The 26,787-nt window shown below is 38.4% G+C and overlaps 1 protein-coding gene across 4 annotated transcripts in view; it reads left to right on the top strand.

Annotated features, from left to right (window-relative positions):
* Positions 1-7,873: 7,873 nt before the first annotated feature.
* CGNL1 (cingulin like 1) overlaps positions 7,874-26,787 on the top strand; it is a 51,433-nt gene continuing 32,519 nt past the window's right edge. For 2 of the 4 annotated variants that reach the window (XM_026045727.1, XM_026045729.1), the window contains exons 1-8: positions 8,503-8,594; positions 20,280-21,879; positions 22,232-22,326; positions 22,973-23,066; positions 23,890-23,991; positions 24,134-24,282; positions 24,806-24,941; positions 25,991-26,203. In XM_026045727.1, the coding sequence (XP_025901512.1) occupies positions 8,563-8,594; positions 20,280-21,879; positions 22,232-22,326; positions 22,973-23,066; positions 23,890-23,991; positions 24,134-24,282; positions 24,806-24,941; positions 25,991-26,203 (2,421 nt within the window). In that variant the 5' untranslated portion in view covers positions 8,503-8,562. Of the gene's footprint in view, positions 7,920-8,502; positions 8,595-20,279; positions 21,880-22,072; positions 22,138-22,231; positions 22,327-22,972; positions 23,067-23,889; positions 23,992-24,133; positions 24,283-24,805; positions 24,942-25,990; positions 26,204-26,787 lie in introns of those variants that run through there. The other 2 variants (XM_026045728.1, XM_026045730.1) reach the window with 2 other exon arrangements.

Below are 26,787 nucleotides of genomic sequence, written 5' to 3'. Positions count from 1 at the left end.
CTGCAGATGAGGTCCCAGAGGTGCTGTGATGCTTTGCTGCTCTCTGGAATCTACTGTCCRGAATGGGACTTGCGGAAAGAGAAAGAGAAAATACAGAAGTGACCAAAGCTGATGGGCAACACACCCATTGACCACTAATACAGACTGAAGAAAGGGTGATGCATCTCAAATCCCATCTGTTTCTGGTATTCAAGTCCTTTTATGTGAGCTGTAGGGGTGCAGCAACTGCCAAAACACAATTCTGAACCCTATTCTGGAGTTAGAGACTTATGTCAACCTTTAGCACAAGACAGGAAAYGTAGCACTATCTCTGTTTCATCTGATAGTTTGGTGATTAGAAGATGCAGATAGTAGAAGTCTGAGTTCAAGGCTTGACTCTTCCTTAGGAGATGAGATTTGCACTGCTAACTTTTGAGAACTCCAGTATATGGGATGTTTAGGGGAGGCATTTCTAGTTTCTCCTATGGAAGTGAACACTTCACTGAAAATACTATAATGAAATTAAACACAGCTATTTATCTGAATATCTCGTGCATTCATCAAAGTTGAGGGAAGCCTAGATTTCGATCTCTGTTGAAATTAGTACTTAATACTAAAACCTAAGGAGGGCAGGACAAACTTCCTGCATTCAGCCCTTCTTTGTCTCTTGCCCTCATATGACTTGCAGCATCAGAAATATTTCCCATGATGGGACCTCAGGCAGTATCACTTCCTGTATCAAAAATATTTGCCTAATGTACAGGGTAGTTAGTACTGCCAGCTCTTGCAAAGACAGCACAGCTCTTGAAAAGACAGCATTTCATATTCACATGGCAGGTCTGCAGTCAGTCCTAAGTAATATAAAGTTCTCTTTGTTTCATAAATACTATAAAGGACATACCCCATTCCTCCAAATTCATGGTACTGAATTTTATGTAAAAAAATGGAGGTTGAAACATGCCAAATTAATCTCATTAGAAGCCAGCAAACATATGTTAAGCTTGGTTTACATTTAAAAGGCTTCCTAATGTAGTGACCTTGGCAAAAGCTCCCAGGAGTAGGTAGGTAGCCAAAAAAGCTTAAAGGTCTTTCCCAAACAAGGCAAACTGCGCTAGGCTGTGTGCTCTAAACTCTGCCTAKAGCAGAGCAGAGCCTGTAGCACTTGAAGTGCTGCAAGTCTTAACATTATAATACATAACAAGTATTTTCTGTTGACTGAGTCTAAAACAGGGTTAATTTTACATCTCTGCCATGCTGGCTGGGTCTCAAATGAATAACCACCAACAAAAGTCTTACTAGATGAGGTCATCTCTAGGAGTACCTTCTCTGGTGAGGTATACAAATCCTACAAATCCAACATAAAAGGAAGAGCAATTGTTGTTGGTAAAAGCTTATTGTAGTATAATATGTTTCAGGTTCTACTAGTGTAACAAGTGACATAATGAAAAAAAAAGTAATTTTGCTGTTTTAAGTGTATGTTACACTTAAAGTAGTCTCAGATATGAGACTATCCTTGCTGAAAAGAGGTAACAGTTCCCAAACTAACTGTTCAGATTCCCTAATGGAATCACCAGAAAAAAGATTCTAGATGCAATAGACTGTATATTAAGACTTTGTTCTGCTACTTTTTTTCCTGAATTGTACAATTTGAAGTACTTTTTAAAATACAAAGTGACATGTTCCTCTCAATACAATGAACAAATAATGAAGTTAATTCTATACGAAGAGCAAATATGAAGGGGAACAATTCATCTCAAGTCCAACAAACGTAAAAAAAAAAAAAAAAAAATTAAATCCTTCTCAACAGAATTCCAGGCAACAAAACATGGGAGCATCAACTTCAATTAACTGAAGATTTTTTTTTAAAATATTTAAATTGCCACTTTAGAACAATAAGCTCTTATCCAACTCTGAATGGCCTTGCAACTAAAAATATGCTCTATTTAGTATTTCTTTCGATTTGTTTTACACAACACCAAGTTTTCTCAGAAGATATGATCATTGTTTGGCAGAAACACACTTGCAAAAATAAACTAACCCCAGAAAAGTCTGAAGGGGTCTATTTGGATACAAATGTGGAGAGTGACTCTTGCCCATACCCAAAATAAAACAGACTGTGCAACAGTTTCTTTTTGTTAAAAGTAAACATCCTTAAATTGATAAGCTTTACAGAAAAAGAAAGTAATTGCAGAATATTATTATGGTACCAGCTTTTTAAGAGCACCCTCTACAGTCACAAAACACTATCTATTCAGAGAAAAGCTATTTTACCTACAGAACACAATATTTACTGAAAACTGCAGTGCGTTATAGTCTCACATCAGGCTGCTCTTTGCGCATGCCTGAAGTCCCAATAAAGAAAAGCAGGCTTTGCATGATTACCAGAAATAGATCCCATTCCATCATTAAAACCTCCATATTTGAGGATTTAAAGTATCCTAAATATTCTACGATGATTCAGTATTAGGCTCTAACCTCTTTTCTTACAAAGAAGTTGTGGGCTTTGAAATGCAATCCCAGGCCCAGATAGTGTCTACACTTGTCCAAAGAAACCAAGAAAATAACTATAGTAAAGGTCAGGATAAAATAGTTTCCCTGAGCTTCCTTCCTTCCCTTCCCTCCCTTCCCTCCCTCCCTCCCTCCTTCCCTTCCTTCCTTCCTTCCTTCCTTTTTATTTTTAATGTATTTCTAGATTTGGAATTCAAAATGTTTGTTTACTACACCTTGCAAGAGCTGTGCAAAACAAAGCACTTTCCTTGGTTCTCTGGCTGAAGTGAAAATTTGAAAAAAAAAAATCATTTATCCACAAAGTGCTTATGCAATGCACATTCTGTTGTGCAAATACTTAGTTCTTGCTTGATTTTGAGCATTGCTTAACAGTTTTCATAAAGCGCATGACAAGTGTGGAGCTTCAAAGAAGGGAGACAAGGTAGCGCCCTTCTGAAATCTCTTCAGTAACCCTCAGTTTCAYACAAACCCTTCTGCTGACTCTTGACATGGTGAATCTGATGCTAGGAAGGCATAATTTGTTCTTACTGGAGTGTTATTCTTGCTTATGGGTCAAATTCTTTTTCTTCTGTTATGTATTTTTTTTTTTTTATTTTTTTCTGAGAGACTAGACTTTATTCKACTATGCTTTACAACCTTACAACTGAGTAAAAACACTTGGGTGTGTATTTGCTACCTTGATTTTTTTCCTTGAAAAAAGAAAAACCAAAGGGTTTGCAGATCACTCATCCAATTTCCCACTCCATTCCTTACTTTGGTCTCCAAGTGATATGTTATAGCCTTGAGTAATTAATTTTAACTGACTGTCCATAAAATCAGAAGGATTGAAGACAAGTACATGCTTAAAATGCTTAAGTAGCTGGGTCTGTTTGTTTGTTTTGCATCTGGTCACTAGCCATGGCAAAACAAACCTATAAAGACTAGAAACTCCAGTCCTCCAAGATGCATTTTTCTTGGCATATCTTTCTGGGTATTGCCTAGACTTAGAAAGACCTTGTTATTCTCTTGAGTCTTCAGTGCATCAGTGGTTAAGATACTGCAGGGATTTCAGGAGCAGTGCTTTGCCTTTAAAAAAGAACTAACTTCTCATGTTATTTTTGTGATTAGATCCTTAAAGACTCTCATATTGGCCATTATTGAAACATTTATGCCTTTTCTGGGGTTTTGTTTCACAGAGCTATTTCGATTGTATCCATCACCTGACTAAGAGAGTGCAGAAGCTCCCTGAAGCTAAAAACACTCTTAAGAATATCAAAGACCTTTTTTATTATTTTTTGTCTTAATTTGCATGTTACTCAGATGTATCAGAATGGTTAAGATAATGACTTCCACGAGATGGTGCTATTGCATAGCATCATGAATTATATCGGCTGACACATCAAAATAAAGTCAGCTGAAAGGTGTTGGATTAGACTTTCATAGGCTTGGAATTCTTTCCTTAGCTGTGCTCAAATGCTGGGGGGGAAAATAATAATAATAATAAAAATAATAATAATAAAAGTTAGTTAGAATGAAAATGTGCTGCTATAAGGAGAAAAAAAAAAAGTTAATGTCTTTTTTGGGATTGCTGGGTAACTAGCAGGACCAAGACTGCATTATTAAGGAGATGGAAGAAAATGGATATAGCTGAAAGTTGTCCATGAATGAGAGGTCACGGCAGCTAGACATAGAACAAATATAGTTAATACTTTAGTTAAGTATTTAGTTAATACTGAACTATCATATTATATGCAATCAAACCCTGTATTTCAAACAGCTTTTAAAGCCAATGCTACCTTCTTTTCTTCACTTCCCACTCACCTTGTTACCCCTATCTTATCTCGTCCTTGATTTCTTACCTAACATTCTTATATACACTAGGAAGATTATTAGTAAACTCTTGAGCTAACTAATGTGACGTTGCAGATGACAATTTATGGTTAAATCCTGATCTGCTAACCTTATGTTTAGCATGCATTAACTAACTAAAGGTAAAAGCTTGCATTTTTTTCCTAACAAAGGCATATCAGAGGTAACGTTACTCATCTCTTGTTCCACGATTTCATTGGGCATATTAGGCATTTTACTTGCCACATCTTACCATGGTAAATACAAGAAAGTCCTTCATTGTAAATACTTTCCTAGATAGCTGCTCTAATGGTTGTGATTATTCAGATTTCTTTTTAGTAGTGCCTTTCTACATTATGTGCATGGGTTAAAAACAGAGGAAACGTAGTGGTCTGGGTAGTATCAGCAGTCCTCTAGGCATTTAACAGCTGCATATGGGAAAATATGAGATGACAAATATGAAAGACAGACTCCCCTCCTTTCCCCCCCCAAAAAAAAGCCACTGGGGAGGGGAGGAAAAAAAAAAAAAGTGGGGGAAAAATGGCCTCCCTTTCTGGCAGTCCTTGGAGAAAGCCGATATCGTATGCTAGGAAAGCATCTGGTAAGAATGTAAAATTAAATTTCTCCAAATAAACCAAATCTTCCTCTGGGAGGAAATCTACTTGACTGTAAATTTAATGTATAAATATAACTCTTTCTTGTGTTCTGTGATAGCTGAAGTATTCTTATTTTTATAAAAGGGCTTTTTTCATGCTTATATAACTCAGGAGTGTCTTGTTAAGTTCAAAACTTTATAATACTCTCCTAAGCATTCTGCCTAAGATAAAATGCTTTGAGAAAATTAGTGGGTGACAACAATATTGGAGGATAGAAAGGAGATGTGAATTTTGAAGGCTGTATTTCTTGAAAAAAAAAAAGAAATAGAGATGTCTATTACATACKCTATCGAATATAGTAATAATGTGATAATCTTGGCATTTCTTAAGCAACAGATGCCTAAGCTTTTGTAACAATTTAAGAAAATCACTAAGAATCATGCCATATATATTGTAAAASATGTGTAAAAGCAGTGTTTCTGCTTTTACAGAAAGAAGTACTGTGAGAAAGAATATTTTTTTCCTTTCCACTGTGAGAGAAATTATTGGCTCAGGTCCTTTCCTGAAAGGAAATCAGGAAACAGAATAATTCACTTCACTGTGCAGTGGAATAGTAAGAGATAAACATGTATCTTGCTAGGCCAACTTTAAAATCAAGTTTCAGTGCAGTCTAACTCAATGAGGAAGGAGAAGTGAATTTAGGGAGTGCTGTACAACACCTGAGGTGTGCTGGTGCAGCCAGCAGCTGGAATTAATCTACAGCAGCACAAGCTGCTAGAGCATTACTGTTTGTTTTTGCTTTAGCTGCTTTACTCCATCTTGTATTGTATTTCACAAGTGCCTGCTAATTCACTGCCTGGCCTAAGAGACATTAATCACAGTGTCAAGTGAGCTTTGTAAACAAGGACCAAAGCCTTCATTAAAGGGGAGAAAGAGAAAAGAAGGTGGATGAGAGTGGGAAAGGAAATGGTAGTCTTCACTCAGATGATATTCTGTATATGACCTGTCTCTTGTCTTCCATGCAGTTCTATCTTGTTGCTGTGTTTTGCATTCCTTCCAAACATGTGTACTTAACTGGATGATCCTGAGCTTTTACTGAATTCCAGATGAACTGTGGCTCTTACTATCTTAATGTTTAGTATTATTACGCCAAGTACTCATAAACTGATATTCAGAATATACCAAAGATCTATGAGAAACTCTTTGACAAAACACTTGAGTAAAAATACTGTTTTCAGGAAAATTTACAGGCTGAGATAAAATTTTCCTTAGAGGTTTATAAAGCTTAGGACAAAACTGTTAGTCAGAATCCAGTCAAAGTTCAGGTTTTCAGTCTGGGATTCTCATAGTTCAAGGAACAGTTTTAGTAATTGTGCTTCCATGGTTCCACTTTTTTTTTTTTTTTTTTTTTTTTTTTAATACCAAAAAGGTTAAAATAAAAACAAAACAAAAAATGCCTTACTTCCTTTGTGAGACTCTTTTTTTCCTGATATCAAAAGAAACGTGGGACAGGAGAACAGTTTCCTAAGCACAGTAATACAGAGCACACCACATTACAATTGAATTGCTTCCTGAGCTGTTACCTGATAGGTAATCTTTAATGAAAAAAAAAATTATTAAAGTCTACATAATAATGACTAATAATCATTGCGGTATGCTGGTGTTAGAAAAAAATGTAACTCATACATTTTTCTGGTTTACTTCTAAGTGCAATGRAAATGCATTGTTGTATAACATTGTTGATCAGCACCTGTTTAATTTCTTGTCTAACAATAACCTGAAAGTCATGGGCGTACACACCTCTTCAGTGAAACATTTTATTGCCTAGTAAGTTCAATTTCTTCACACATTACAAAACCAGAGTAAGAACTGAACACTCTGTTGGCCTATTTCTTCACACTTCAATTGTAATAACATATGGCTACATGCATATTTGTGAGTTCAATTGCCTGTCACCTTTGCCCTCAATTTTCTGAAGTATTCTATATTTGTGTGAGCTTTTTATTTTTTTTTTCCTGTACAGTGCCTAAAACTGGATATGGTGCCCTAGAAATGACACCGTGAATGTTGCTTCAAGCATGTTGCTTTCTAGTCAAACCCTTCTGTTATTATATACTAGTTAAGGCAGGACGTTCTCAACAGCAAGCACGCTGTATCCTGCAGTTCGTGTTGCAGGTGTTTGCCAACCAGGTGTCTTTCCATGGGGGGTAGAAGGTGCAGGAGTGCATGGGAAGTGCCCAGATGCAAGGGGCACAGCTGCATTTGGAGGACCATGTGCACCTACACATCCCACTCCACACAACATTTCTGTTCTACGTACGGGTCTATCCTTCAATKTTGCCTTTTTCCTCAGTCTATTCAAACCTCTGTGGGCGGGAGGGGTGTTAAGTGAGCCCTGGCTCTTTGGCCATGCTCAGGGACGTGGMGTCCAACGCGTTTTGACCCCTGCAGGCCGCGTGCACTGCCCACCTGTGTGCGGGCGGCCGCCGCCTCAGCCCTCCCGCATGGGCAGAATGTTCTGGAAAGCCGCGGGCCGCGTGTGGCGCCGCTTCCGGCCCGCCCGGGAGGGCGTCAAGAAGAGGCAGCCTGGCCGCTGAGGGGAGTCCGGGCTCCTCCGGCCCCGCTTACCTCCGCAGGGACGGCCCGGACCAGCCGGGCCCGGCCGCCGGGCGAGCGGACACGAGAGTCCTCGCTCCGCCGGCGCGGGGCGCCTCGCGCTCCCGTCAGACGTTTAACGGCCGCGGCGCGGGGCGCCTCGCGCTCCTCTCGGACGTTTAACGGCCGCTCCCCTCAGACGCTCAACGGCCGCGGCGCGAGGCGGCCGCTCGCTCGCCCCGCTCACCTGAGGCAGCGCGCCCCGCGCGGCGCGGCCGCGGCGCCCCCTCCCCCGCTGGAGGGGCGGGCAGTCGGCGCGCGGCTCGGCTGCGAGCGCGCCTGGCCCGGCGGGGGCGGCGGCGAGCGCGAAGTTGGCGGGGCGCTCGCGGCACAGGGCGAGGCGGCCCGGGACGGGTGAGGAGAGCGGCGCGGCGCGGGCAGGGGGCGGCGGGCGGCGGACGCGGCGCGGGGCCCCGTGAGCCACTGCTGTCCCGGGGGGGCTTTCGGGCGGCGGCGGCGCCTCGCGGGCGGGGGGCGGCGGCTCCTTCCCCGGGACCTCGGCGGGAAGGTGCCGGCCGGCCCGGGGCTTCAGGTGAAGAGAGCTGGGCCGGGCTGGAGCCCCCGGGGCGGCCGCGCGGGGGGCGCCGCCGCCGCGCACATTCCTGCAGGGATTCCTGGCATTCCTCGTCGGGGACTCGCGGGCTCCTGCCTCTCCCTCTGCACTCCCCGAATTAACCTCTGTTGAGTGTTATGTTTTCCTTTATTTCTTTATTTTTCCCTCCGCATTTCTCGGCCGGAGGGGCGCGCCGGTGCGGAGCGCGCTGCGGCGGGCGAGGACGGGCCCGGCCCGCGCCTCGCGGCTTCACGTGCGGGGGGACCGGGCGGCGGCGGGCGGGCTTCGCCGGCCCCGTAACCGCTTGCAGCCACGGAAAAACAGTTGTTAATAGCTTCTATCTTATTTACTTAACTATTTATTCATTTTTCGGGGCAGAATGMAGCATATTTGGAGTAATTGTCACAAGAGAAGTACTGGAATCCCCGCCTTGCAGGTGGTTTTATGTATCTGAACATCTCCAGTGTGTTTGACCGGTGCGTGCTCTTGTCAGGTGATTCATGTATATGAATCAGGACAACCCTCGGATGTAGTGATTTGTGGCATACCTGTGTACGTTGGACAGATTAGATGTTTGATGCTTATTCTGACAAAGAAAAAAAAAACATAGCTCTGTCACATGCCTCATACTTAAGCTTTTCTTTATAGAACTGGTTTTAACAATACTTTGTGACTTGGAAAAGACGTAAATAAGATGGCAAAAACAAGGCACCACTGACCTTCTTGTAGTGGCTTATGAAAAATCATTTGRCTACCAATAACAAGCATTTAAGAATTATATTATCTAGAAGTGCTGTTGAACTGTCTCATCCTTTTTCCTAGTGTTAGACCCAGAATAAGTTCCACCATGTGTATAATGTGTGCTGTGATTGCTGGTCRGTGTAGAAGTACGTGAAGCAAGTAGTGGGTTTTTGTGTTATTTTGTGTTGTTAAGTTTGAGGTCAGGATTTTCATTTCTTCTGAAAAGATTGTAAATGAAAATTAAAACTTTTCATATTGGAGTCTGTTAAGAAAGGCTTTAAAAAAGAAAAAGAAACAAAAAAAAAAAAAAAAAAAAAAAAACCCCTTAATAGGACCTAAACAAAAATGGCAGTAATTCAGATTAAGAAAGAACTGAGGTAACAACTATGGGTTAACAATTGGAAGAGTTCCTTGAATTGCACATGACTCTTACTGTTTCCAAACCCCATCTCAATACGGATGCACGCGTGGGGGATTTGTTTTGGTGGATGTCAGAATCTTACAATTCTGACATTCTGACATTACAATAGCAGTGAAGAGGGACGGGTAGTCTTTGCTAACCTGGTTGCTTGCAGAATTTGTGTACCAAAGAGACTCTGTACTCCATGTGTTCTCCAGTCATGCTTAGCATGACTGTTTTTGTTCTCAGGGCCTGACTTGGTGCTTTATGCTTATTCTAAATCTAGTAAAGGTCATGACTATTTAGGCTACCTGAATTGCCTCTGAGAAATTAAGGATTTTTAAAATTTGTGCTAAATGCATTTTTTAGATTTTTGTCATTAGTAAAATGGTGGAGAATGCAATTAGGCTTCCCATGACAGGGGAATGTGGAGGATGCAGAATTTGATATTCTGAAAACCTGGTCTGTGGTGCAGCTATGGATCTTGTGTAGAGATTCCCCCCCCCCCCCCCAATGAAACGATGTGGAAAGAAAAGGAGAGGGGAGGAAAAAAAAAAAAGGCACATGGGATAGTACGCTTCTGATCTTCTATCCTGTATTGTGTAATAGGAAGTTGATATTTCTCAGGGTATTGGTGAAACTGGTTTGTCTAGTGTCTGCAGTGTCATCTGAAATGTGTAGGTGAAATGGCATGACCTCAAAATTAAATATTTAAATGTTTTGTCATGGAGCAATGTGAGATGAACCTTTCTACAAAGGCATATTGCAAGGCATTCATTTGGCTCATGATAGGCAAGTTATTATTTAAAAATTTCTACCCTATCTATTTTGGGGCCAAATAATTCCTTTGATGTCAGAAATTAACTTAAAATAGACAAGTGTAGTTTCTGCAGCGTGAAATTTAACTAAGCTTTACCAAAAAATCCCTTTGTTCACTACTGGAGTGAAGAAGAACCACCTCTTAGATGAAGCACTTAGGGACATGGTCTAGCAGGTTTGGTGCAGAAGGGTTTATGGYTGGACTCTGTGATCTTAAAGGTTTTTCTAACCATTATGATTCTGTGGTCATGAATGGCCTGGATGAGGTGAAGATGTTTGAATTTCTCTGGCTGTGCTGTTGAACACACAGCTTTACATATGCATTTTTTTTTTTAAGAGTTGTATTGTTTTCCTAAGTCTTGAAAGTTGGTATGTTGGTAGTACATACTAAAGAAAAAATTGTTTTTTGTCCTTTGTCAAAAAAAGACAAGGACCATCTCGGTCTAACTGTGTTGGAGAATATCTTCTAACCAAGCTTTTGCATGAGAGAAGGTATTTTGTGTGCTCATGGACTGACTGTGTCAGACACGTTTATCTGGAAACATTAACGCATTTCAGGATTTATTTTGGCCTTGCCTTTCTGAGTGGTTTAAATCTAAATAGCAATACTTTTCAATATGGCTGAGTATGACAATTTAATGTTTAAACCTGAGGGATTAACAAACTAGGAATGCATGGGTTGAAGATTTAGTGAAGTGGTAGTCATGGAGTCGCCACTGTTTGGGATTAGAGTTCAGTGCATTTGCTGGGATCTTGGACCATCTCTGCCAAAAGAGCTGGCAGCCTTCCTGAAGAAGTTTGTCAAAGTGTAGGTGTATATATAAACTTCTGTTTTACGTGAAATTGAATGAATGATGAAATCCATAGCAAACACTTTAAAGTATCTAGCATATTCTTTCCACATATGCCTTTTAACTATTTTTTTTTTTTTTAGGCAAGATAAACTTTTTTAAATTAAGTTGTTCTGTCTTTTATATTTCTGAGATACATTGACTAGATGGTATCAAGTCTCAAATGAGTATTTTATAGTACCTTTTTTGGTGCTTGATTTTGGTGAAGTCAGAGAATAGTGAGGAATAATGGTGATAACAGAAACTTCTTAGAAAGCACTTTCACTTAAAAGCCACCATCAAGGTTGGTAAGGCTGGAATATGTCTGAATTCTTAGCACAGCTGCCCCTTTCTGCAAGGGCACTTGTGCTTTGCTGCACTGAGTGTTATCGATATTAAAGTGGCCGCATGATTCTCGGCAGTCTGAGCATGACAGGAGTTTGAATTCAGGCATTTGCCTAACTTAATAATTCTTAACTTCTAGGTAAATAGTATGCACCCTATTAATATAGCTAAAAGAGTTGATTTTAGAACTGTATAAATATATTATGAAAATGAGACTTGCTAGCTCAGCTGCCCATGCATATACATYGTCTTACACATGCGTGTGTGTGTGCACACGCACTTCTGCAGAAGTCTTGTAAGTACTTACCAGTCACTAGAAATGTTCCAGCCCTATTTTAAATTATATTGAAAGATGTTATTGAAAGCTACTAAAGATTATTAGAAGGGGGAAAATGCATTTTATGCACGTAAAACACTCCAAAATAAAAGCAGAAACTGAATTGTGATTTATCTCAACATAAAGYGTAATACAAAAAGGGAAAGCTCTTTACGTTTTAGATGGTGCGGGGGAATGCTTTCAGTGATGTGAATTAGCTCAGAATATGTTGCTAGGCCTTGCTGAAGCTGTTGATGGGCTGAGATGCGCCTTCATACAATCATTTGCAGATCATTAGCTATTGCACCCAGAGAACAAACGTCTGGCTCCTGTAATTGGTGCAGCAGTAGGAGCCTTTGTTTGCAAGAACAATCAGGCTGTAATGTTACATTAGAATTCCACAAGCGCTTTAAGCCTCGTAAAAAAGCAGTCCCATCTCTCTCATTTCCCCCCAGCCATTATGCTATTCCTGCGTGAGGGTGAGAAGAGTGGTAGTTTGCAGAGCTGGCTAAACTTGGGCTCAGAGTGCAAGGAGGGTCTGCACCAGGACCCTCTTGATGCTGCATCTCCCTGGGAACATGGTGAATCTTCCTGCCTCTGAGCAGTATCTGGCCTCTGCTCTCTGCCAGTCTATGCCTCTCAGACTGACTGTGATGATATCATCTTGTTGTCTCTTGGTGGCTGGGCGCAGGGCCCAAAGTTCTGACTTCATATTTAAATTTAAAATGCATGGTTGCATTAGTTCAAAGAAAATAGATGGGTAGGAAGCCAAGAGTTTAAAGAATACAGTGRTAATTAAGACAAAGCTTAACAATAGGAAAATTGAAGCCATAACCAGCTTGAATACACGTAAAGTTCTGACCCTGTCTGACTGTCTAAATCTGAATGCTAAAGTCTATTTTACCTACCTTTTTTGTATTAAATAGTTGCATTTCCTTATAGATTATTCCATCTTTTTCTTGTGTTCTGTCAAAGGTCAGTTGTGTTTCTTTAATTAGTGTAGGCAAGATTACTTTTTTCTTGGGTAGAGATATTGTGGAGAAGGTGCCAAGGAATATTTTTTTGTTTTGATTAGGGGAACATCATTTTAAGTAATACTAAAATACTAAAAAACACTTTTGTGACCTTAAAGCACTGGCAAAAACATGGCTCTAACTCTGTTTCCATTTCTTTGAGAAAGGCTTTCCAAAAGACTTTTTAGCAAGCTTGATGTGTGTGCTGCAACCTCTAAGAATACGCACAGGATACTCTTTATTTAAACAATAATACATCCCCATGATATCATTAGGATAATTTCCTTTGCAACAAAATGCAAGGCTTCTAATGCTGACAATTGGAGGAAAATGTAGTAAAATTGCATAGAATTTATTGTGGAGAAGTATAGTATTAGATATTTGGATAGAAACCAATTATGTTTTTGAAATCACAAACTGTAGTTAGAACCTCTTAAGTCCTTGTGTCGCTCAGTTGATATTTCTGAATTTCTTCAGTAGAAATGAAAGTTTGTGGTTYGATAAAGTGGAGGAGAATTCATATCAAGACTAGTGCGTTGTCACACAGTTCAAGCATTTTGCTAGTTTATCAGATACTTATGTGGGACATTTCGAGAGAGTAACAGTTCCCTACATGTGACATTTTTTCAGCYAGTGGGAATGTGAACCAAGATGTGAGTAACTTTAGACCCAGATCTTGCTTTAAACTATTAGTGTTTCCTTGCATTCCCAGTCTTCATTAAACCCAAATGTATTCCTGTCCTTGAAGAGGTGACTATCAAACTTCTGTTTTATGGGTTGAGCATCTGCGTAAAGTTATACTTGGCATCATGATAAGTTTTTATGGTATAACACTTGTACTTCTTTGGAGTTGTGAGTAACGCATGCCATATGGTCTGGGTTTCCAGCAGCCCAGGAGTTTCAAGCATGGAATTTGTCAGTGTTATTTATTCTAATAGGTAGGAAGAAGAAGCCAGACATTAAGCCTTCTTGTTGCTTGTAAATAGGGTGAATATATTTAACTCACTGGTGTGTTTTGCAGTTTGTTATGAATAGAAGCTTTAGCTAGGTCTTTGATRCTGTCATCAGAAAAGTTGACTGAGCATAAAAAAATTCTCGGATTCGTTTTATTCCACCACTTCCTGCCAGAGACCCCCATACTGAGTTATTATTTGATGTATTACAAAAAAATTCTCTGGGTGGGCAATTGGAAACTCTTGAATTTTCACCATTAGGAAGCAAATGGTAAGTTAGAGGCTTTTGTGCCTTTTTATAGGCACAAAAAGAAACTGATCTGCAAGCTTTCTTGTGTTCTATAGGTGTCATTATTTAGTACAGGGAATGGCTTCTAGATACCATATATATAATTTTATATAGACTGAAAATATGCCTCAAATGAAATAAAAATCCTAATCAGGAGAAGGAACATCTTGAAAATATGGTGAACTTGTCATTTACAAGCACTGGCTATTGCTGGTTGTTGTCAGTTTGCATCATGACTAGTTTTCACCTATGCTGTTTTATAGACACATACCTAGAAATTTAAGATTTGACTTTTCTCTGTTCCACCATGCTGTCAGCAGAAGGTGAAGTGAACTCGGCTGCCCTGAATGATTCTTTGTATAGACTTAACATGCACAGAGTGCAGCCAAACTCATTTTCCCACTGTAGAATCCTCTGACTGTAGGTAGGATTGACATTCATGCGGCTTTCCCTCATGTTTGCTAGGTATATTTGTGAGATTGTATTCTACCAAGTGCAAAAACATTACAGCATTTGGTCTTTCCATGAATTATCTTCTATTTCCTTTTCTTTGCCCTCATAGTATGCAAGTTTTCCTTCCTGTTCTCTCCCAGTGTTATTTCCTGTGGTTTTTTTTTTTCTCTTTCTTCCATAGCACTATAGTTTATTTTTGACCTAACACCCGAGTTGTCTTTGTGCAATGTAACTGCAGCTTTTTGAATAGTCAGCTGTATGGAGAATCTGTTATTTAGCTTGGAGTGCAAGCTCAGTTTTAGTTGGAGGACAAATTTTACAGTTCCTTCCTGACATTTATCAATGCATGTGTGGAAAAAAAATGGAGTAAACATCCATAAATTGTTACATCCCTTTTCTTTTTTTTTAATGTATAGATACTGTGTAAGTACAGCTTTCATATTCTTTTTCATCAGTCCAAAAGCAAAAATTATATAAAGAACTAGATAAAATGAGGGCAGTTGATTAAATTAATAGCAATCAAAGGGAGCAGGTTGTTATGCATTGTTTAAAATATGAATTCAGAGGGTTACTGACTGTTGGATAGGCAAAATTCTGAAAGAGCTTTGAGTGTTTTGGTTGAAATGCAACAAATTTTTTTAAGATTTTAAAATTAGTGCTTCATAGACTTCATGCAATGTTGCATGGAGTTGTCTTTGCTGACAACTTCTGCTTTGTTTTAAGCAGAGAATCTCTGGGTCCTAAATGTGTTCTATCAGATTTACCAAGTCATGTACTTTGAGATGAAATGCTCAACTTGATCAGCTCGAAATCTAATCCAGTACAGTAAATCCAGTTTCAAGGCACTAATTAAGGACTATGGGCAGCAAATTATTTCAACTTTTAGCATGTAGGTTGGTTATAACTTGCATGGAAGGGAAATACAATTAAATCAGTTAACCTTAGAATTATGATACTTTACACAAAGCAACTTCAATATTTCTGTCATCAAGAGATTGTCATACTAGTGCAATGGAAAAAGTGAAATAGCAAGATTCTTTATGTTTTTCCATATTTCTGTGTGTGAGAGACAACTGTTGCACCTACTAGGTATATGCTAAGAAACATTCACGTATGTGTGGGTCAACACCTATGAGGACATCTAACTCGGGGAGGAGGCCAGGGAATATATCAGTTGGTGCCTCCAAATGTTGGCCAAGCCTTTTGCTGATGCGTTATCATAGGAGCCCTGGCTAACCAATCCTAGGAAAAATTATCCCACGTGCTGGAAGCAGGTGTGTGGSGTGCTTGGCTGCTGCTGCCTTAGAGGCTTGATGTTGAGTATGCATGAGGCAGGGCACACGTGAGCGAATAGCATGTGCTAAGCCTGGAATTTGGAAAGTGACATTTTTGGATACATCTGGTTTGTAGATCTGGCTAAGGAAGAGAGACTGCTGATGAGTGGCTGCAGTTCCCTGCCTCTCTGATCCTGTGGTGTTAGGAGTGCCGCAGAGCTGCCAGGGAGAAGGGACATCTCTGGAACAGGAATATGTTTCTCAAAGTGCTCTTTTCTGCTTTGCTGGCAGGAAGAGCAGTAGGGTTTCCAGGCTACAGGGGTTTTCTTTCTTGTATGGCAGGATATCAAGTAACTACTCATAGCTAGCTTTTAAATAGGTGATAGCAGCTGTGAAAGGACATGGTTTTCAGGCATTTAAAAATGTTTTTGACCTGTTAAGCCTTCAATGTTCTGCTCCCATGATGGTAGTTTGTGAAGTATCAAATCACCCTTGTAGAAAGAGCAGTTAAGAAAATAACATGCCTTACAATGTTGGATGTATTAGATTTTCGGACATAACGTAACTCCTAAAAAATTCTTTTTATATTAAAAAAAAATTGCTATGAAGCAATTTTTGATAAACAGTAATAGTAATAAAATGTGAAACTTCTATATGCAGTGGAAGTCAATATATATTTTCTTCTAATGAGTGCTTAAAGCCCTTTATGAAGGCTATTTTGAAAATAAATACTAAAATCAAAGTGCCTGAACAGCTTTCTGTGCCAGTCTTTTTATTTGTAGAATTTTGTAATGGTCTCTGTCCCCAAAAATGGGACTAAAACACAAATTCAGTTTGTGATTTTGTGRTTGGCTGCAGGATGGTCTGAGTCCATTTTGTTCCCAAAGTAGATGATGTTAGTGTCCCCTGGTACCCTTGCTGATCTGCTAGAAAACTGCAGATCTCATGCTGGATCAGCAGAGATGTTCTGGGTTGCTGTATGGCTGCACAGTGGCTGTCACTGTCACCGAAGGAGTTGGGGGGAATGTGCAGCTAACTGTGCTTTCTGTGCCTGAACTGCAGCTTTCAATGACAGCAAGTTGTGGCCTGTGCCGTTTGAAGACAAATGGAAAAATGCTAAGTTGAAGTAAAGTATCATTCAAACCAACATATTCTGTATTTTTAAGAAGGTTGATCCAGTAGCCTAATGAAGCAGTGGGTGTGATCATGCAGGAAATGCCCACATTTTTCATGAGGTTTCAAAGTGAGGAAGGGCCTCGTGTGTGTGTATAGAGACCTGCAATCTCAGGCTGAATTGATGGGGAGCTCATTTATGAAGTCTGTTTCTTTCAGCTCTTGACACTTTTCGGGGAGATATTTGATTGAAAAATACCTTCTTTTGCTGTTGTTGAAATTTCAAAAAAGTGTAGGTATCCAGGGAATGTTCTCTCCAACAATACCTATAGGACTGTGTGTTGCATAGTGGTATAAATTTGCTTCACTTGTGTCTGACTGGGTTTCTGGGTCTTTAAGTCAGTGTTCTTTTAAACTTCCTTGAGATAACGACTGGATTTACCAAGCTTGGTGATTAGTAAATCCAGCTGCTWAAGTTAATACTGTATAACTGTAGAAAGTCAAGCTGTTTCCTTTTCCAGACAGTTCTCAAGTTTTCAGGTGCAACTTTGTTGCGTGGTAAAATTTGGCTTGCTGAGAGCASCAGATAAGGTTACTAGGAGGAAGATGACAATGTATCTTCATTGTTCTAAATTGTAGTTGAGCTTGTCATCGCAAAACAATATTGGTAGTTGTATGTCCTGGAGTATAAATATTCTCTGTCTTCTTAGCAAACAGAATATATTCAAAAGAAAATTGTTAAAGTAGTAGTTARTAGTGTAAAGTCCTAAAGTACTAGTGTTCTGCTTATTTGTTACAAGMTGTTGAAATAACATTTACTTCACAAATAGGAAATAAAAATTGGTTTCATAAAATAATAGGAAGACTTGTCTTAATGTTTTTTGCAGAATTACTGCCTATTTCCTGAAGATCAGATTTTTTTWAAAAAGTCTCTTTATTTAATAAGTAGCTATAAGGAGACAATAAGCAGCCCAACAAATAGGGAAAATCTCTTCTTAACTAGTGTTAAAATATCTAACCTCTTTTCATAAGCTTAACAGTAAACAAACTGTGCTCTCCTAACATTTGAGGGCTGCAGCAGACTTAAAGAGGATTAAGGACAGACAGAGGTAGCTGCCAATGGACCCGGCTGCCAGCTCCTCCCCTTTGTCACACGGCAGAATTTCAGTCATTTGTAGTACATGAAACGGGGTTGACTGATTGCCTTAACCTTCGTGCCAGGCAGCAAACTGACTCATGAATGATTCAGTTGCCCCCCACTTTTGAGTTGGTGGCTCCATCCTAGGAATGGGCCAGGCAGATGGGAAAGTAAGAGCTTCAGGCCTTTCATTTTAATCTCTTGTTGCATGCCTGCCAAAACCAGAGCTGCAGGCTGTGTAATGTATGCATAAAATATGAATTTAACTGTAATTAAATAGTAAACATCATTAGATTTTCATGATAAACTCCACAACATTTGCAATTTTCACATATTGTTTAAAAAAAAAAAAAACACTCTTTAATAAGATATAGTTTTGGCAATGTTATCTACTGTGCCTTGTCATCTAATGAAGTATGAAGTCTGTGGAAGTCTCCAAAATTTGAGTGGCAGGACTAATGCACATTTTCTGCATCCCAGTTATCTTTCACATCTTGATTTTGATCTGTTTAATGTTAATAGCACTATCAGTCAACATAATGCATTTTCCAAAATACCATTATGATCATAGAATCATTAAGGTTGGAAGGTTGTAGTTATTGTGAGACAGGGTAAGTAATCAGAAAAGAAGATCAAATAGTATGGAGAAATCTATAGAATGGAGCCCCAGGACAATGCACTGTGTTGGTACTTGTGTTTCCTTTCACAGTTTGACCCTTCTTGTTTCTGCACTCCCCTCGGCCTTCGCTGCCCATGGGCTTTCCTTGGCTCGATGGTGCCTTTTTCTGTGTTCTGTTTCTCTTCCTATCACGGGAAGTCATAAACTGAGATCAGATTCACGGTGTCTATTTTATTTCCTTTTACTAAGGGAAGTGAAGTCCTGTGATAACTAGTKTACAAAATGTTTATGTATCTAAGGAAAAATTTGTCATGGAGACTGTTTTTAGGGTGGTTCTTTGTGTTTGTGTCGTCTGTTTTCCATCATTAAAACGATYGATGCCTTGTGTCTTGAACTACATGCAGATTCCTACAGATGGAGTTTGCAACTGATGAATACCTAGGGCTGTTTCTTGAGTAGAGGAGAGGGCTTTTCAGGGGATGTGAATGTTAAAAAAAAGAATCGGCTCTAGACTAGCGTGCTGCTAGTATCAAGTGACATTTTTTAATTCATTGTGAGAAAATGATTATTCTGTTGCTGATTAGAGTATCTGAGAGAGATACTTCACGCTGAGATACGTAAGAATAGAAAGGGTTTACAGAGGTTTGTTTTTAGAGTGGTACTAATGTTTCAGTATCCCTTTGGATGTCAGTTATTCACCCTTCTTTAGTGTTCTTGTTGTCAGGGTGCAGTGATAGCTCAAATCTTTAGCTTAGTTCCGAAGTTTGCCAAAGTTTCATACCAGGCTGTCACCCTCTTCTGGTCTAGTCTCTATAGACAGAGCTCCTACTATTACCTCTGCTGTCAGTAATTACCAGTTGACTGTTTGCTCATAAAACATGATGATGGTGAAATAAAACTACCCACAAAAATAGTGCCTAGAGAGGGAAATTTTTTAGCATTTGAAATGCAAGTAGAGTTTAATCTTTTTTGTTTTCTAAGTTTGAAACAATTTTGGAACACAGAGTTCATTTTTTTCAGGAAAAACAGAAATGTTATCAGCTTTGGAAATACTAAAAGTATTTTTCTGTTGGTCAACTAAGTGTCTGGTTTTTAAAACAACAGCTGGAGTTTCCTGGAAAAATCCCTCAGATTGTTAAATTAATTTGTAGCATAGTTTATACTTATGGAGGACAATGAGGTAAGAGATGAAAAAGTTTGTTTTCAGATGTACTTAGAAACAAATAATATTTTCACTATAAAATATGATAGTGACATAAAAGGTTTTACAGGACATAAGGAGACTGTTATAGGAAACAATGACACATCTCCGTTTCTGAAAACAAAAGTTGAAAAAGCAGATAAAAACCATGAGTTAGAAGCATGAGGATATTAACTGTGCTTGCAGTGCTTTAGTTATCTTGAACTGGTAACCTAAAACTGTCTGCTTGCTTTAGTCTCCTAGGCTTTTACATTCAGGTGTGAGTACAACTGATATTAACTGCTGGCCATAAAAGGGCTTTGGTTTTTGAAAGTACGCTCTTCCAGTAAATACAGTGAAGGTACCTTAAATAAAAGATGTTATGGGTTAACTCCAAAAATATTGGACCATCTATCATTTGAATTTTGTTTCCAAGCAATTAGCAGAAGCTATATGTAGCTAATTATACTATTGTTATTTCATAGTATTTACGTTCATAAAATGCCATTAACCCGTTCTGTCAGTCAGTTGTTAGTCTTTGTTTTGYAATGTGTTTGTTTTGAGCTTGCATATTCACCTCAATGAATATTATTTAATGTTCAAAGTATGAAATGAATGGTTGTATGAAGCAAACAATGAGAGAATCTGAAGTATTTGAAACTTTTTTTTTTGGTGCAGCTATAACTTTCAGATAATGGAGCCCTATTTTGCTGGTTTTAAGCAAGTGTCGCAGGACTATGAAGTTACTCTTGAACTTGCCACTGAAGAGACTCAGAAAATCAGCAGTGCCCAGAATTCGAAGACAGGATCTTACGGTGTCAGTATTAGAGTCCAAGGAATTSATGGGCATCCTTACATAGTACTAAACAATGCAGAAGGATGTTTGCCAGAAAATCCTCCTCCACCTGGAGAAGAACAGCAGATCATTTCTCAGACTGTAAGTAAACCAACCACAGACTCTAATTCTGTCTATGAGCTGGAGGACAAAAATGGTGAACACACGAAGTTTTCTGGAACACAGCATATGCAACCATGTATGCTTAAAAGCCAAAAGAGAACCAATATGGATGAARAAGAAAATGGAACATTGGATTTTAAAGATGGGCCACTGAAGTCCTCCAATTTGTTGAACTTTCAAAGACATCCTGAGCTTTTACAGCCTTATGATCCCGAAAAAAATAACTTGAACTTGGACATTTACCAGTCTTCTCTGTGCAGTAAATCTAAATCATTTGCAGATGAAGGTAAAACTGAAGCAAGGCCCTGGATTTCCTCATCCAAAGTAGTGTCCCTACAGAAAACAAATCCGTATCTTGCAGAGTCAACCAAAGCAAGTACAAAAAAAATACACTTGAACAGGTCAGTGGAAGACCAAAAAAAGCAGGGGTTGGATTGTCCCAGTAACGTGATCACTTCCGATGAGGTGCATGTTTCAGGTTCGTTTTCATCTGCTGGAGGATCCTCGTGTGTAAGTCCCGTTGCTCATATGGAAACAAGGAAACCTAGACCAGATGTTCTTCCTTTCCGCAGACAAGATTCATCTGGGCCAGTGTTGGATGACTCACGAAGATCATCATCCTCTTCAGCTACTCCCACTTCTGCAAATTCCTTGTACAGATTTTTGCTTGATGACCAAGAGTATGCTATCTATGCAGACAATGTTAATCGACATGAAAACAGAAGGTATATTCCATTTTTGCCTGGAACTGGCCGTGATATTGACACTGGTTCAATTCCAGGAGTTGATGAGCTAATTGAAAAGTTTGATAAGAAAGTTGGTCCTCAGAGAAGAGGTAGGATGGGAAAAAGGAGTAAGATTCACCCAGATGATCGTAAAAGATCAAGAAGTGTTGACAGTGCCTTGTCGTTAAGTCGTGAGGTAAATTCAGGTTATTTGCATGAATTCAGTAAAAGTTTGGGTAAGTCAACTGAGCACTTGCTAAGACCATCTGAAGTTTGCCTTCATAAGCAGTTACCTAGAGATCAGAAGCTGACTTCCGCGGAGATGAAAGGTTTGGCTCGAAGTGCTGGAACGCTGCAGACGCCTGATAAAGACATTCAGAACGGCCATTTCAATTCTCTGCAGTATCACAAACAGGATAGAACTTACACGGAGAGCTTCATGTTTAGATCATCTACACTCCCAGGACAGAGTAAGAGTGAGGAAGTTAAAACAGTAACTTCTACTTTGTTATTGCCAAACCGATTTACACTTCCACCAGATACAGGAACCAAGAAGATTTCTGTAAAAACATATTCATCCATCCCCAGTATACAGGTAATTTTGAATATACTCTTTCAGTTGCATTTCGTGCTGTGGTATACCAAGGTTGTCATGTTGTTAGATACGTATTTTTCTGTTCTTCATTAAAGCAAACTCCCATCATGTAATATTTCTGAATGGGATAGCAAGATTATTCTGGAAGATAATAAAACAAAAAGTAATCCCCTGGATGAGGCTGTAGAAAACATATTTTCAAAAACGGTCTCATTCTTGTTTGAGTGAATGAATATGGTGGGGACAAGGAGGACTGCAGTAAGTATGTTTCTTCATAGAGCTGAACAGAGAATTTTGATTGTAAAAATTGTGTTTGCAAAGCCTCATACCTTTTTTAATATTTATCTTTTAGGCAACTCCTGATCTCTTGAAAGGTCAGCAAGGTCTTGCACAGCAAACAAATGAAGAGACAGCTAAGCAAATCCTTTATAATTACCTTAAAGAAGGGTGAGTAAACATAACAAACTCCTTAAGGTGAAATTCTATCTTCTAAACATTTATTTTCAACTATATTTAAAATTTGAAACTGTAAAATCAAAACTGTAACTAAATGAATTGTTAATGAATACTACATAACTGGTGTGTCTCACCATTGTCCTTTAAGGTAGTAAAGGATCTTGACATATCCTTGCAGTCAGGATTTACATGAGGTATTATTCAGGATTTGATTAAATGTACCTGGAAATCAGAATATATGGGTTTCTTTTTTCTCTTTCTTTTAAATACTTCTGGAGACAAACTTCTATTATAAGTTCAGGAAGCTTGTGAATAGGTTACTATTCATAAGTAGATTTATGAAGAGTTTGGTTCATATCTCATGTGAATGTAATGGTGAAAAATCATAAAGTAAGCCTTTCTGTTTTAAGTGCTTATATTTCTTAAGTTGACAAAAGTTCTTTTGTTGTGCATTGAATGCACAGCACTCATCCACCTGTTCTTTCTCCATTTGTTTTTTAAACCTTTGTGTTTTCTGATGGTAACCTCTTTAAAGATGAGGAAGGAAGGGCAAACGAACTAAAGTGCATCTGCTACACTTAAATTTCTGTGCATCCTTGAAGTTTCAGTGCTCACTTACATGATATTTGTGTTTCAGAAGTGCTGATAATGATGATGCTACGAAGAGGAAAGTCAACTTGGTTTTTGAGAAAATTCAGACTTTAAAGTCAAGGGCTGCTGGAAATGCACAGGTGCATAATTGCTTTAGCTTGTCTTATAGTGGTGCAGTGTTCAGTCACTGATCTTTACATTTTCTAAATCTAGTAATTTACTTAAGATATCTTTGAGGTGCGCGGTTTGCRAAGATACATAAATAAACTTGAAGAATATTTTGCACATTTATTAGAAGATGTGCTTAAATGCAGTTTACTTAAGTTTGAATCCTGTCACTAAAATTTCTCCAAAATTTGACCTCATTTGACGATCTAGGCTGATTCCTGTGAAGTGATGGACTGTTTTTTGTTTTGTTTGTTTTTAAGCACAGAAAAAAAGTGTAGAGGTTTGTATGTTTTGCAGTGTTAGCATAAAAAGAACTAAATACTTGCTTTTTATATTTGTCTATAAGGAATGAAAATAAAATATAAAACAGGTGGAAAAATTACAAAAAAACCCCCCACAAAACTCCGAGAAGTTTAATGTGTGTCTTCAGATAGAGACAGAGGCACATGTTTTCCTTTGCTGGGTGTTATCAGTGATATAATAAAGTGAAATTTGGCCTCAGATATTAATGTTTTAATTCAGATGTTGCTTAGGTTTAATTTATTTTAGGTTTACAGTATTTTCTCTACTATGGGCATCATGATTGAACAATTAATAAAAAGTTACATGGAAATCAAATCACAGTTTCTTTGAAAATATTAACTTGACTTGACCCATATGAAAAGTTCCAGGTGAGCTCAGGCAGTTGATGTGATGCTTAATAAGCCTTGCTTGTGGTTTTATTTTAGGTTTTAAAAGGAAATGGTCAAAAAAAATCGTAAATTTGTTGCAATAAGAATCTCTCTCTGATTGCAGGTTTCTGATTCTTCAGCTGAGGTGAAAGCTTTGTTGGAACAAAAAACAGAACTTGAAAGGAAAGTGGAAGAGTTGCAGAAAAAAATGGACCTGGAAATTAAGGTACTGTTTTTCCTTGTTAGAAAGGTTTTAGATAGTTCAAATATGCTTCAATTTGGCTCTCTTTATATTGCAATAAACAAACCTTTAATTTCTTAATGTTCAGTTTATTATCTTGCTTAACTGTTCGKTGTACGCAATTTAGAATCAGCAAAATGCCAAAGAAGAGAGAGATGCTACACGAGCAACCCTGAAAGAGCTTCAGTTGCAACTTGATCAAAGTACATGTGAAAACGATGCCTTAAAAAAGCGTCTGGAGGAAAGTGAGAAGGAACTTAGAGAAAACCTGGAGGAGTGAGTTTGCTTTAGGAAGCTTATTCATTTAATTTTTTTCCCTCTTCTTAAAATGATTAGATGAATGAAATAGTTTATGAAATGAAATAGTAATAGATTATTATTTTAGGAAATGCTTCAGCTATTGATTATTGATTGATTATTATTGATTATTTTTAGAATATGTTGCAGTAAAACAGGTTTTTGGAATTATAGTCTTTTTGCAAATGTATTCACATTTATAATGTGAATGTTTTTAGTGTTGTAATTGTTTTTAATAGTCATAAGGTGTGGTTCAGTCTTACAGAAATGCTTGAATACTGTAGACAAGACTATGATCTGTATGCTAATTCGGGGGGAAAAAAACACTTAAATGTCTATTAAAAAGAGTTTTTATTTTTACCCTCCTTGACATATTATTGCTTTGCTTCTTTCTATCCTCTTACCTGGTGGTAAGCCTGAGAATAGGTATTCAGATCTGTTTAGTATTTGGAAGAATCAGCATTTCTACAATTAAAAACTTTTTTTTCTTCTCCATGATTAGGCTTTTTCAAGTGAAGATGGAGCGGGAACAATACCAAACTGAGATCAGAGATCTTCAAGACCAACTGTCTGAGATGCATGATGAACTGGACAATGCAAAACATACTGATGAAGGGGAGAAGGAAGTTCTGATTGAGGTTAGTGGGGAAAGAAAACACTAAAAAAATCAGAAGATTTTTTTTTTTTTTTTGAAAAATGTGAGAATTGAGGTAGAGAAGACAGGCATGCTTTAGCTTTTCCCGTTTCATCCAAGTAATTTAACACTAGTAAGTTACATAAGAGGGCATGAAAGTAAGGAAATTAGCACTAAAAGGAATACAATGTACAAGTCCTATTATTTAAAGGAGCAGAGAATAAATAATGTATGGATGAGGCAGAGTTGAATTATCTACTTCCTGTTGTTTGTTTTCACAAAATGGATTGTGGACAGAAAAGGGAAAGCCATGTTCAAGAACATTTACGAAAGATAAAGGTGTACATATTAACACCAGATGAGGTTGCACTGAAAAAATTCAAAGAACTCATCAAAGCACTGTCTACATTAACTGTTTATTGATGAGAGCAGAGAGGGAGAAAGGACAGCATCTGAAGACAAACTGAAGAGCGTTTCTGTCATGTCAGGCTGCAACAGAAGTCTGCTGTTGCCCTTTTTACTGATGATGAAATAGAGAACAGTTTATTAGATTAGTGCATATTGATACATCAGTGCCATTTTACATTCAGTAAATGCCTGGCTTTCTATAAAAGCTGCAAATGATGTGTCAGTCATATAAGAAACAAAGCTATCCTTGCGGGCCAGCTTGTATTGGAACGTTTATCTCCTCTGCAACACAAATGAAATGATCATTTCTCCCCTCCTTTGGGGATTATTCTCAACAYGTCTTGAGTTGCACAGTAGCTATACTGTTTAACTGTATAATTCAAGAACTGCGTGTTACATGAACATTATGTTAACGCCACGATCATGAGTGTTCTCTCAGTAGTGCCTGAGAATTTAMTATTTTTCATGAACCTAAAAGATAATTGATATGAAAATGGAAAATATTTATTTGTTAAGAGTAATACTTTTGGCATACTGCAACTTACTTAGAGTTTTAAAGGAATAGATTATGTCTTGTAGAGCCCATTTACTGGAGTCACTGATGCTAGCTGTGTTTGGTTCTTTTTTTTCCTTTTTTTTTCTTAGGAGCTTATGCAGATGAAGCAGGATCTACAAGAAGTATTAGTGGCGAAGGATCAACAAGAAGAGATACTGAGAAAGAGGGAGCGTGAGCTTACAGCTTTAAAAGGAGCACTGAAGGAAGAAGTGTCTAGCCATGACGTGGAGATGGATAAAATTAAAGARCAACATGATAAAGAATTGCTGGATCTACAGCAGAGCCTGGAGAAAGTAACAGAGGTGAATAAGCYGTTAAAATTAATCTTTCCCCAGAAAACTGTACCTTTGGCAGATCTTGTGTACTGCATGCTTTCAGATCCTATTTTTTTCTTGGCAAAGCGTATAGGTAAAAATTTGAACTAAGATTCTTAGCAGCTAAAAGTAAGTCTGATTTCATATACTTATATAATGCTTTGATTCTTTATCAAAGCTGAAGTTATAGCTTTTTTTTTTTTTTTTTTTTAAACAAGTTTTGCTTTAACARAACCTTTTGACAGAGCATGGATGGGAGGATTATGCTGCAACTGTTTATATTTCTTGGGCAGAGTGAAATGCCTGAAACATTGTGAATGGCTTGAAGAGCCCCACTGTGCTTTGCTGTTGCTGCTCCAGGAATGACAGTTTTGAAAGTTCTGTCAGGGCTTCTCTGTTTTATCATCTTTCTCTCCCCTATTCTGTTCTCTTTCTTTAATCTCCCTTTTTTTGATCTGGCTTAATTTTGTTAACTAAATGGTCAAATGAATGCATGCCAGCTAAGTGAAACATCAGGGAGTAGGTGCCTTGAACCAGGGATGAGAAGAGGACTGAAAGAATTTCCTTTTCCA

Source organism: Nothoprocta perdicaria, unplaced genomic scaffold (genome assembly GCF_003342845.1).
Source record: "Nothoprocta perdicaria isolate Ctin4 unplaced genomic scaffold, notPer1 scaffold_41, whole genome shotgun sequence".
Taxonomy (NCBI): domain Eukaryota; kingdom Metazoa; phylum Chordata; class Aves; order Tinamiformes; family Tinamidae; genus Nothoprocta; species Nothoprocta perdicaria.
Note: the sequence above shows the minus strand (reverse complement) of the source record. Positions and strands in the feature narration are given on the sequence as shown.